The 13,425-nt window shown below is 38.5% G+C and overlaps 1 protein-coding gene across 2 annotated transcripts in view; it reads left to right on the plus strand.

The window, feature by feature from the left end:
• The window catches only part of limk1a (LIM domain kinase 1a), a 113,599-nt gene that overhangs the window by 45,160 nt on the left and 55,014 nt on the right, over positions 1 to 13,425 (plus strand). For both annotated transcript variants that reach the window (XM_061925801.1, XM_061925802.1), the window contains one exon: positions 2,367 to 2,505. In XM_061925801.1, the coding sequence (XP_061781785.1) occupies positions 2,367 to 2,505 (139 nt within the window). The remainder of the gene's footprint in view (positions 1 to 2,366; positions 2,506 to 13,425) is intronic.

Genomic DNA, 13,425 nt, shown 5'->3' on the forward strand with positions numbered 1-13,425 from the left:
GTTTGTCTGATCTTGAATGGGATTGTGCTGATAATAAAGTATTTCTGATTCTGACATGAGCGGTCTAGTTGGGATGATGACAGCCTTGCTTTTGTGTTTGAAACACAGTCAGCTCAGGCCATGGGCAGCACAAAGGCCCAGTCTTAGCTGTGTGTTGTTTTTACCACATCTCCTTTGTGCACCTCATTAGGGCAGCCTCATTACCACCACCAGGACTGACATTTGGAACATTTCCCAGGGACATCGCCGGACTTTAAGTACACTTTAAAGAGTTCACTTACGGTTCTCACTGCACCGAAACTCATTCAGAGTGTTCAATGTTGAGGTCATGCACATGTAAACAGTAGGCTAGTTTCATGTGGCTTACTGTGTAACCTGATGGTGTTGGAGTCACTTAGATGGAATCCCAACCACAAACAAACATGGCATCCCTCCTAAACTGTTAAAAAAAAAAAAGGCAATTAGAGATAGGGCTGCATCGATTTTGATTAAATAAATTAATATAATTAGAAAACATTTTTGATTTGCATTCTGTAACTAATAAAAATTAATACAATTCGACCTGCATAAAAGAAGGTAAAACAAAGTTAAATGGAAGGTAACAAAAAAGGTAAATAGAAGGTAATAGAAGTGAATTTAAGGTAAAAGAAGGTAAAAACAAAGTGGTAAATGGAAGGTAAATAAAAGATAAAGGTAGTAAATAAAAAGTAAAATAAGGTAAATAAAATGTAAAGGAAGGTCAATAAAATGTTAAAGAAGGTAAATTAATGGGGGGGAAAGTAAATAGACGGTAAAAGAAGGTAAATAATAGGTCAAATAAATCTAAGGTAAATAAAAGTTAAAAGAAGAACTATAGAAGGCAAAACAAGTTAAATAAGGTCAAATAAATTAAATAAAAAGCAAGAGAAGGCAAGTAAATGATAAATGGGTTGTACTTGTATAGCGCTTTTCTACCTTCAAGGTACTCAAAGCGCTTTGACACTACTTCCACATTTACCCATTCACACACACATTCACACACTGATGGAGGGAGCTGCCATGCAAGGCGCTAACCAGCACCCATCAGGAGCAAGGGTGAAGTGTCTTGCTCAGGACACAACGGACATGACGAGGTTGGTACTAGGTGGGGATTGAACCAGTGACCCTTGGGTCGCGCACGGCCATTCTTCCACTGCGCCACGCCGTAAAATGATTATTGGGGGGAAAAGTAAATAGACTGTAAAAGAAGGTAAATAAAATGTGACAGAAGGTAAAATAAGGAATATGGAAGGTAAAATAAGTAAATTAATGGTAAAAGAAGGTACATAAATTATAATAAAAGGTAAAATATGGAATATAGAAGGTGAAATATGTAAATTAAAGGTAAATAAGTAAATAGAAGGTAAATAAAGTAAATAGAAGGTAAAAGCAGTATATTAAAGGTCAAATAAATCTAAGGTAAATGAAAGTTAAAAAAAGAACTAGAAGGAAAAACAAGTTAAATAGAAGGTAGAAGAAGGTAAATAAAAAGTAAGAGAAGGCAAGTAATAGGTAAAATAAGTTAAATAGGTACAAAGAGTAAATTAAAGGAAAGTAGAAGGCACATAAAAATTAAAAAGAAGGAATATAGGAGGCAAAATAAGTTAAAAGGAAGGTAAATAAATGGTAAACGAAGATAAAAAAAATAAAAATAAAAGGCAGTGAAATAGAAGGTAAATAAAAGATTAAAAAAGAAGAAGAAATATAGATGTAAAAGAAGGTCAAAGACGGTAAATAGAAGGTAATGAAGGTCATGGCAATTATAAAAATCTTTGTTTATTTCAACATCCATCCATCTATTTTCTACCGTCGTCCCTCTATGGCCGCAGGTAGTGCTGGAGCCTATCCCATCTGCATTCGGGCAGAAGGCGGGGTACACCCTGGACAAGTGGCCACCTCATCACAGGGCCAACACAGATAGACAGACAACATTCACACTCACATTCACACACTAGGGCCAATTTAGTGTTGCCAATCAACCTATCCCCAGGTGCAGGTCTTTGGAGGTGGGAGGGGCCTATCCCCAGGTGCATGTTTTTGGAGGAGGGAGGAGGGGCGGAGTACCCGGAGAGAGCCCACAACATGCAAACTCCACACAGAAACACCCCGAGCCCGGGAATCAAACCAAGGACCTTCTCACTGTGAGGCACTAGTGCTAACCACTGCCCGTTTATTTAAATTATTTTCCCTAAAATACGCATTGGGGCTGTAAAGTGTATTTTATTCAATTACTCAATATCTGCAGCCCTCTTTAGATCCTATCTCAGCTTGCAAGAAACAATGTCACATATCCATAAGAAAAATAACAATGGCCTTTTTTCTTTGCTTGATGATATTTCCTTGGTTAGGTGCTGTGAGTGCAGCAGCTCGCTGGCACACTGGTACTATGAAAAGGATGGACTGCTCTTCTGCAAAAAGGACTACTGGGCCAAGTTCGGGGATCTCTGCCACGGCTGCAATGACCTTATCACCACTGGCCTCATTATGGTAGGAAGATTAAACCTTCATCTTACCTCTGGGTCCCCACTTTGTCCCCAAAAATATATTCTTCTTCACCGGGCTACTTTGGAGAAGTAATCCTTTTTGAGTTTGCAGTGATGAAAACATGTCATTGTCAGGCTGCTTAGTTGCGATATGGAAAGTCTTTGAAGGAATTGTCAGATTATATTCAGGCAAGGCTAGTCATAATAATAATCATTTGCATTCTGTTTTAGCTTACTGTATGACCAAAGTGAAAATAAAAATATATACTTAATATCTTTACAGTTTTTTTACACTTAATTTGCATAACTCCTCATTTCAGGGGCCCCTCCCTAAATGCTTATTACGTATTGTGCGTAGGAAACGCGCACTCCATGGTGGGGCCCCTGCTTTGCACGACAAAGAGCATATCAAATGTCAAATTATGAATGACAAAGCGCTTCATGTGAAATTTGACCACAAAGGATTTCCTAGTCGCTTCCTGCTGCATCACCGATTAGAATAAAGTGACGTAATTGCCCACATGGTCACAGTGGCTCCCGTGGGGCACGCTGTGAGTGCTTGTCTCTCAATGCTGTGGCACTAAAATCGAATCCCGGTCAGGATAATTTATAAATGTATCCTTTAATAATGTTAAAATTGGTAGTTTCCGTTAATAACTGTTTTATTTTTCCCCACTAATTTGTTTTTAGTACAAAACATGCATTACAAAAGTATATAAAATGTTTTCCAACAACAAAAAGTGAGAAATTAAATAATATGATAAAATAAGAAGTAGGTAATAAAATAAAATTCTGCTTAGGACCCCAATTTGCCTGACAAAACATATACCAAAGATTTCAGACAACTTTTTTCCTACGCTTTGCACCCTGTGGCTTATAAAAGGGTGCGCTAATTTATGGATTGTTCTTTGCTGACAGCCTTAATGCAAATAGTTTGAAGAAAAAAAAACAAGAAAAGGTGTGTTATAGATTGTGCTATGGCACAATCTTTTGAATTCACTCATTGTGATACTGCTCTGCCCTGATGTTCAGAGTTTTGAACCGGAAGTACAGGTGCCGTTCTGTCTTTTAGTTGTCCATAGCATTTTTCTACTCGTACGGATTCTTTATTCATCGCTCCAAGCAAACTTTGTATGTTTTACAATGTAACTAAAATAATTCCTACTTAAGTAACCGTCACTAGTGTTTTAATGCATATTTGTACGTACTATTGTAATGTAGTCAAGCTAGCGTCGTTAGAATGAGCTAATATGCTAACACGTTTACGAGTATCTGTGCTACTATTATTGATTTACAAGACATTATTTTTGTTTTGTTTCAGTTTCGTAAATTCACCAAAACATCACCGTGGAGTTATTGAGTCTGTTTAGCTGATTGGAGAGCTAGCTTCCGAAGCTAGCGAGTCCATGCCGATGACTTCTGTTTTGTTTGATTAACTGTTTTACTGCCATTTTACAGTCACTGTTTGGAAACAGTTAAGGTATGTAAATAAGGTAAGGTGTTTAAATAACTCGTTTCACAACGTATAAATCTGCGGCTTATAGTCCGGTGCGGCTAATATATGGAAACAAATTTCTTCTAAAATAAACCTGTGCCCTCTACAGTCCTGAAAATACGGTACACTTCAGTCAAAACACACACATATATTTTAAAAACAGCCAAGTCTTTATAAAAATGCTGTTTTGTTTTCCTGTCACTATCAGGGTCTTCAAATGGTCACGTTGCAGTCACATACACACTAATGTAATCAATGCAAAACACATTTGTCAAAACAAAAACTATTTTAGAAAAAAAGCACGTGCTAGACTTTTTTGCCAGTCATATTTATGTTAGGGATGATTTAGATGACAAGAAGAGTTTGACAAACCCACAACATTCTTCATGATTACTTGGAGAGAACATACACAAACACTACAACTTACCAAGCGCTGCACAAAACTGAAAATAAGTTCTTGCCGTACTCAGTTACAGTAACATTATTAACCAACAAGGAAAATCAGAGCAATCTAATAGTTTTTCTTACATCTATAAAATGTGGACAAATAAAAATCTGTAAACCAAAAAAATACTACATTAAGTACTTTTACAGCAACTCTGAAGAAAAACAAAATCAAAAGTACATTGTTATAACTAATCAATATTATCTAATCTTCCTCCTTTTTCTCTTCTTTAAGATCCCCCTCTTATTGTCTTCTTCCATTTTTGTTGTTCTGCCTTTTATAACGCCTACCTGACTATTTTAACCCTTGTGTAATGTTAAAATACTGAACAGATGTTTACCTTATCCCAATAAACATCTGTTCAGTATTTTAACATAAAAGTGTTTGATTGTGAGGCTTTAAAAGCCACAAAATGCAACGGGTCCATCAGACCCACAAACGCTGGCTGAGTAACAACAATATGAACGTTGCACGGAAAATTTCTCTGCCAGTTTCTGCATCCCACAGGATTCTTTTGTGTTTCTGCACCTGCGGTTCCCACACAAGGTTGCAACATTGTTTGTCAACACTGTCTGCTCTCATTTTCTCGCACATTTGACCCTCTGATGTTCTGTGTACCTACACTCTGTCCTCCTCCTGTCTAGGCCTGCTGTGTGTGTGTGTGTGTGTGTGTGTGTGTGTGTGTGTGTGTGTGTGTGTGTGTGTGTGTGTGTGTGTGTGTGTGTGTGTGTGTGTGTGTGTGTGTGTGTGTGTGTGTTCTGGCAATGCTTACTTAATGGAGACATTGCTCTGTTTACACAGTCACCTTAAGGCAGGGGTCGGCAACCCGCGGCTCTGGAGCCGCATGCGGCTCTTTAGCGCCGCCCTAGTGGCTCTCTGGAGCTTTTTCAGAAATGTATGAAAAATGGAAAAAGATGAGGGGAAAAAAAATCTATTTTTTGTTTTAATATGGTTTCTGTAGGAGGACAAACATGACACAAACCTCCCTAATTGTTATAAAGCACACTGTTTATATTAAACATGCTTCACTGATTCGAGTATTTGGCGAGCGCCGTTTTGTCCTACTAATTTTGGCGGTCTTTGAACTCACCGTAGTTTGTTTACATGTATAACTTTCTCCGACTTTCGAGGACATGTTTTATGCCACTTCTTTTTCTGTCTCATTTTGTCCACCAAACTTTTAAGGTTGTGCATGAAAGGTGAGTTTTGTTGATGTTATTGACTTGTTGGAGTGCTAATCAGACATATTTGGTCACTGCATGACTGCAAGCTAATCGATGTTACCATGCTATTTAGGCTAGCTATATGTACATATTGCATCATAATGCCTCATTTGTAGCTATATTTGAGGTCATTTAGTTTCCTTTATGTCCTCTTAATTCAATTTATATCTCATGACACACTATCTGCATGTAATATGGCTTTTAATTTTTTGCGGCTGCAGACAGATTTTTTTTGTATTTTTGGTCCAATATGGCCCTTTCAACATTTTGGGTTGCCGACCCCTGCCTTAAGGGGACCTCTGACGGTATGGGGACAAAAAAACAGGTTCCCTAAAAGGAAACCTTTTTAAATGATAGTCAGATCCATTCTGAAGATGCCTAAGTGACATTTTCATACAGCATGATTATAAAACATTATTACCTTAAAGTGTGATTCACATTCAGAATTTTCCATCCTTCTATATATGGTAGTTGGAGTTGTAGACAACTTCATTACTGCAAAATAGCAGTTTTCAGTAATGTCACAGAAGATGCAGGATTTGCTTGAACATTTAAGTGGTGAAACTTCCTATAAGAGGACAGCTGTAGTGCTGTATTCTGACCATCATGTCATATTTCATTTTAACTTTTTTTTTTTTTAAATAGTCCTCAGTAGTCACGTACAAATTTGTGTGAATTATGCAAAATTATTTAAATTTGGTCCCCATGAACCATATTAACTCTTTTTTTCCCCAGGGTCCCCAGTAAGAATGATCAGCACATTACTTCATCAATCCAGAGATTTAAAGACGTGTAAGAGCTAACTGGGCAGTGGACATTTTACACCATTTTTTTATGCCTCCACAACCTGTAGAAAGGGTGGTCCCCACAAGTGATGATCAAAAACTTGGTCCCCATTCCAAATGATAACGTGTGTGTGTGTGTGTGTGTGTGTGTGTGTGTGTGTGTGTGTGTGTGTGTGTGTGTGTGTGTGTGTGTGTGTGTGTGTGTGTGTGTGTGTGTGTGTGTGTGTGTGTGTGTGTGCCCTTTGCAGCGCAATCTCCGTAATGAAACATGGAGGGACATTCACTTCTGTGTCCTTCTCAAGTTTATTGCTCTTCTGACAACTTAGACTGATGATGCTCTTTGGTCTTTATACCATCACACTTGTCCAGGGTGTACCCCGCCTTCCGCCCGATTGTAGCTGAGATAGGCTCCAGCGCCCCCCGCGACCCCAAAAGGGAATAAGCGGTAGAAAATGGATGGATGGATGGATGTAGCCAGCCCAGCTTTATGTGGCAATAACAAGTATGTAGCCAGTGTACACAATATAGTTAAAAAAAAGTATACACAATATAGTTGAGATATGTTGGTCTGCTGCATGTCTTCATTGAACTAAAATGTCATCGCCAACATTGTATCTCTCATTTCACCCCATCCCTTCTATCCTTCTGTATTACTCACAGTTTCCTGACTTGGTGGATTATTTCCAGTCTCATATCAAGTTGTTGCGATTATTTTGCGCAAGGTAGCAGCTGCCGCTAATTACTGTTGAGAGTAGGGCTGTCAATGTGGATGATTATTGATATTTTCTCTATGCTAACGCATCAGATTTGAAAATCCTTCCATTTTTTCGAGAGCCAATACTATGGAAATTAAACGTTGTTTACTGTCCTCTAAAAGTAATTCCAATATTTTCTCAGTGCAGCTACTGCAGTTCCAGTGAAGTGCAGTTGATATCATCTTCAAATCTTCTCTTTTGTTCCTCTCAGCTTTTAATGAGGTCTCAAGATCAACATATGTATTTCCACTTAAACCCATTTGATTTTATCGCTTGCCGTATTTTTTTCAGGCTGTATATAAGCCACACTAGAGATGTCCGATAATATCGGCCTGCCAATAAATGCGTTAAAATGTAATATCGGAAATTATCGGTATCGGTTTTCTTCTTATCAGTATCGTTTTTTTAATTTTAATTTTAATTTTTTTTTATTAAATCAACATAAAAAACACAAGATACACTTACAATTAGTGCACCAACCCAAAAAACCTCCCTCCCCCATTTACACTCATTCACACAAAAGGGTTGTTTCTTTCTGTTATTAATATTCTGGTTCCTACATTATACATCAATATATATCAATACAGTCTGCAAGGGATACAGTCCATAAGCACACAGTATTTTGTGTGCTGCTGGTCCACTAATAGTACTAACCTTTAACAGTTAATTTTACTAATTTTCATTAATTACTAGTTTCTATGTAACTGTTTTTGTATTGTTTTACTTTCTTTTTTATTCAAGAAAATGTTTTTAATTTATTTATCTTATTTTATAATTTTTTTTAAAAAGGACCTTATCTTCACCATACCTGGTTGTCCAAATTAGGCATAATAATGTGTTAATTCCACGACTGCATATATCGGTTGATATCGGTGTCGGTTGATATCGATATCGGTAATTAAAGAGTTGGACAATATCGGAAAAAAGCCATTATCGGACATCCCTAAGCCACACCCATTAAATTCTAGAAGAAAAAACATATTTTTTCATGTATTAGCCACACCTGACTATAAACCGCAGATGTAAACGTAGTGAAATGAGTTATTTCCGAGAAAGATTTTGTAAATGCTTATTTACATACCTTAATTGTTTCCAAACATTGTCTGTAACAAGGCAGTAAAACGACTGATCAAACACAACAGAAGTCATCGTCATGGACCCACTAGCTGCACAAGCTAGCTCTCCAATCAGCAAAACAGACTCAATAACTCCACGGTGACGTTTTGGTGACTTTACTGAGGAATTTGTGAAACTGAAACAATACGAAAAGAATACTAACACGGACACTTGTTAACATATTAGCATATTAGCTAATGCAAATGACGCTAGCTTCATTACATTACAATAGCACGTACAAATGTGCATGGAAACACTCCTACAGACATCACACATTTACCATGAATTGATTAACGTGGACCCCGACTTAAACAAGTTGAAAAACTTATTCGGATGTTACCATTTGGTGGTCAATTGTACGGAATATGTACTGTAATGTGCAATCTACTAATAAAAGTTTCAATCAATCAAAACACATGAGACGTTTTAGCAAGTAAGAATTGTTTTTGTTATATTGTAAAACTTACAAACATTGCTTGGAGTGATGAATGAAGAATCCATTCGAGTAAAAACGCTATGGACGAATAGTAGACAGAACGGCGATTGTACTTGAAAGCTCAGTCTAAAACAGAAGGGCACTGCGCAACCTGCAGTGAACAAACTCGTCCAAAAGATGGCGCCATAGCACACACAATAACACACCTTTTCAATGTCTTTGCTTGTTTGTCTATTTATTAAACTATTTGCGTTATGGCCGTCAGCGAAGTAAAATCCAGAAATGTGTTTTATAGGCCGCAGGGTTCAAAGCATAGGAAAAAAGTAGCGGGTCATAGTCCGGAATGTACAGTTATAATAAAATCCGCATAAGATTTATTCAAACCAGCCAACATTGACCACGCATTATTAGTCCAACTCCATCCATCCATCCATTTTCTACCGCTTGTCCCGTTCGGGGTCGCGGGGGTTGCTGGAGCCTATCTCAGCTGCACATGAGCGTAAGGCGGGGTACACCCTGGACAAGTCGCCACCTCATCGCAGGGCCAACACAGATAGACAGACAACATTCACACACTCTGTTCAGCGAAATTAGAATTCATGATCTCGCCTCTGCTCAAACGAACAATCATTATTTAAGAGCGCGACAGGAGTAGTAAAACTTAGTAATGAAGAGTGGCTCTCTGTAGACACTCTAATCAAATGAATGCAGTGTGACCTGGTGGATGTCATCATTTTTCAAATGCTGTTTATACTTAAAACATATTTAGTTTGGTGTTCTTAATATTTAGTCTTGTGTGTACCTGCAAATGTTTCCTTTTGTCTTGCAAAGTGCAATAACTTACTTGGCAGACATTTATTCGAGTAATTTATGACCTTTTACTGAGGATTGATGTGCCCAACTGAGGCTTCCACTTCAGTAATTGAAGGACACTCTATCCCGCCCTCACTCCGTCCTGACAGACAAATCTGCACACTTGATCCAAAAGCTGCAGAAGGATGATTTGCAAAAATACTGCTGGCAATGTTTGCAGCTGCTAAATGTCAAGGATTTTATGACTTTCTTAACCTCCAAAAAGCACATGATTTCAACAAAGATATGAAAACAAATACTGTGTTGATGTTTTACTCGTTTTATACCACACAAACTTAAAAGTGGAAGTAAAAACACATACTGAGAGCTTATTTTAAAATTACTGTACTGTTTCAAGTATAACTAATAAGAGTAATAACTCATCAGAACTAGATAAATGCTTTAAAATGTAATATCGGAAATTATCGGTATCGGTTTCAAATGTATCTGTATCGGTTTCAAAAAGTAAAATGTATGACTTTTTAAAACGCCGCTGTGTACACGGACGTAGGGAGAAGTACAGAGCGCCAATAAACCTTAAAGGCACTGCCTTTGCATGCCGGCCCAATCACATAATATCTACGGCTTTTCACACACACAAGTGAATGCATGTACACTTGGTCAACAGCCGTACAGGTCACACTGAGGGTGGCCGTATAAACAACTTTAACACTGTTACAAATATGCGCCACACTGTGAACCCACACCAAACAAGAATGACAAACACATTTCGGGAGAACATCCGCACCGTAACACAACATAAACCCAACAGAACAAATACCCAGAACCCCTTGCAGCACTAACTCTTCCGGGACGCTACAATATACACCCCCGGTACCCCCCCAACCCCGCCCACCTCAACCTCCTCATGCTCTCTCAGGGAGAGCATGTCCCAAATTCCAAGCTGCTGTTTTGAGGCATGTTAAAAAAAATAATGCACTTTGTGACTTCAATAATAAATATGGCAGTGCCATGTTGGCATTTTTTTCCATAACTTGAGTTGATTTATTTTGGAAAACCTTGTTACATTGTTTAATGCATCCAGCGGGGCATCACAAAATTAGGCATAATAATGTGTTAATTCCACGACTGTATATATCGGTATCGGTTGATATCGGAATCGGTAATTAAGAGTTGGACAATATCGGAATATCGGCAAAAAAGCCATTATCAGACATCTCTAATCAGAACTATAGAAACACCACCAAAGGCTTCCTTATTGTCATTGTGAACTAGAGAGCGATCTATAGCGCTCATTTCTGTTGGTAAATGAGACAATGAGAGATTGTCATCACACTTCAACATCTCTAACGGGTAAATGCTGCCTCTTTGCAAATTAAGATATGTTCCTAATTGCTTTAGCCTGGGTGAATAAATGTTAAATATATAAATACCTGTAAACTAGGAAATGAGGATGTTGGTGTGTTGCTATGTTTATGCATGACATTACCCAGAGGGCTTAGTGTTGTTGACAGGAACCGGACGTAGGTCTGAGCTACACGGGAGGGTGACATTTGATGTTTGATCGATTAAAGGGTTGACTTGTTTCTGTTCCTGCTTTGTCAACACAAGAAACTAATTAGACAGTCGTCACTCAGACACTAATTTTAGTGGCAAAAATTACGCTGATTGGCCAAAATGCGCTGGGAAGTTGAGGGCATTGGACAAAGTTGAATTTGTGGGAATAGGCGAGTTCAAAGCATCGCAAATATTCAGTGGCCTAGTGGTTAGAGTGTCCGCCCTGAGATCGGTAGGTCCTCCGAGTCATACCAAAGACTATAAAAATGGGAGCCATTACCTCCCTGATTGGCACTCAGCATGAAAGGTTTCGAATTGGGGGTTAAATCCCCCAAAATTATTCCCGGGCGCAGCAACCGCTGCAGCTCATTGCTCCCCTCACCTCCGAGGGGGTGAACAAGGGGATGGGTCAAATGCAGAAGACAAATTTCACCACACCTAGTGTGTCAATCATTGGTACTTTAACTTTAATATTTGGAGGTTACAGTTAAGGTCAAGTTTTCCACAACAACTTGTCTGTCATTTGGTGTTTTCCAAAGTTTGTCACTTTCTTTCACTTTGTCTACGTCATCTTAAGAAAGCCCCAAGCAGGGGAGGGGGATTGCAAAAGTCACAAGAGTTGTTTTGGGTTTTTTTGCAAATTAAAGTCCAAATCACATGAGGTGAATTTACATCATGGGTTTTCAACTCAGTGTTTTCTGTTTTAGTCTGAAAAATGTGTTGAAAATGAACTTGTTTCACTGCTGTCAGGAAGTGGGGGTGACGAACCCCAAGATGCAGAGATGGCAGGCTTGGTGCAGTAAAACATGATTTTAATGTCCAAAAAATGCAGGGAAAACACGAACCAGAAACCAGGAAACGGGCAAACTGGAGACAGCAAATAGTCGAACGCGTTCAGCATACAGGAACATATGAGGGGCCGTTAGGGACATTATTCAGAATTACCTCTTACATACACTACTGAAATGCTCTCACATAAACAACTGAAATGTTTTTCTCTCACACACACTATTGAAACACTCTTATACACACTACTGAAACACTCTTATACACACTACTGAAATGCTCTCACATAAACAACTGAAATCTTTTTCTTATGTGAGAGCATTTCAGTAGTGTATGTAAGAGCATTTCAGTAGTGTGTACAAGAGTGTTTCAGTAGTATGTATAAGAGTGTTTCAGTAGCGTGTGTGTGAGAAAAATATTTCAGTTGTTTATGTGAGAGCATTTCAGTAGTGTGTATAAGAGTGTTTCAGTAGTGTGTATAAGAGTGTTTCAGTAGTGTGTGTGAGAGAAAAACATTTCAGTTGTTTATGTGAGAGCATTTCAGTAGTGTGTATAAGAGTGTTTCAGTAGTGTGTGTGAGAGAAAACATTTCAGTTGTTTATGTGAGAGCATTTCAGTATTGTGTATAAGAGTGTTTCAGTAGTGTGTACAAAAGTGTTTCAGTAGTGTGTGTGAGAGAAAAATATTTCAGTTGTTTATGTGAGAGCATTTCAGTAGTGTATGTAAGAGGTAATTCTGAATAATGTCCCTAACGGCCCCTCATAGGAAGAGCTCACAGTCCACAACATACAGCTAGTAATACTCCAGCACTGACTGGAGGGAGAGGCAGGTATAAATAGGAGCCTGATTGGCAATTGCCACCAGGTGTGCCAGACTGCCACTCAGGTACAGGTGAGGGAAACAAGCGCTCAGGAAGACATGCAGGAAAAGGAACCAAAATAAGAGCGCTGACAGGAAATAAAACAAACACAGAGAAAAAAACAAAACATAACCCAACTGTCAGTGAGAATCGTGACAACTGCTGTGACTTGTACATATCACAAAGTAATCATTGATCATGCAAGGGATATAAATAAGAATATAGGGCTGGGCGATAAAATGATATAAATATATACCGCGATAGACACCTTATCAATAAAAAAAAAAAAAAATGTTCTTCCTCGTCGGAGAAAGAAACAGAAGTATGGAAGCAAGATTGGTAGCATGAACAAAGGCACTCGCTCTCTGGTAACCGAGCAACGCAGGAAGTGATCACTGATCAGTGGGAGTGACAAACTAACAGCCAATCAGGTAACAGTATCAACTATCAAGTTTGGTTGTGCAATCGTGTTGTCTGGCTGTTGATTCTTTGCATGGAGTGAGAAGAGAAAGTAAAAAAGAGGAAAAGTCACCTAGACTGTATGGCAGTTTTTAGGATTTTCTTCAAAGAAAGGGACCGTAGTCAGACCAATGTGGTCTGTAAATGATGCAAAGCACTAGTCACCCACCTTAGCCGCCACCCACCCCCCCTTAG

Source organism: Nerophis lumbriciformis, linkage group LG30 (genome assembly GCF_033978685.3).
Source record: "Nerophis lumbriciformis linkage group LG30, RoL_Nlum_v2.1, whole genome shotgun sequence".
Classification (NCBI taxonomy): Eukaryota; Metazoa; Chordata; class Actinopteri; order Syngnathiformes; family Syngnathidae; genus Nerophis; species Nerophis lumbriciformis.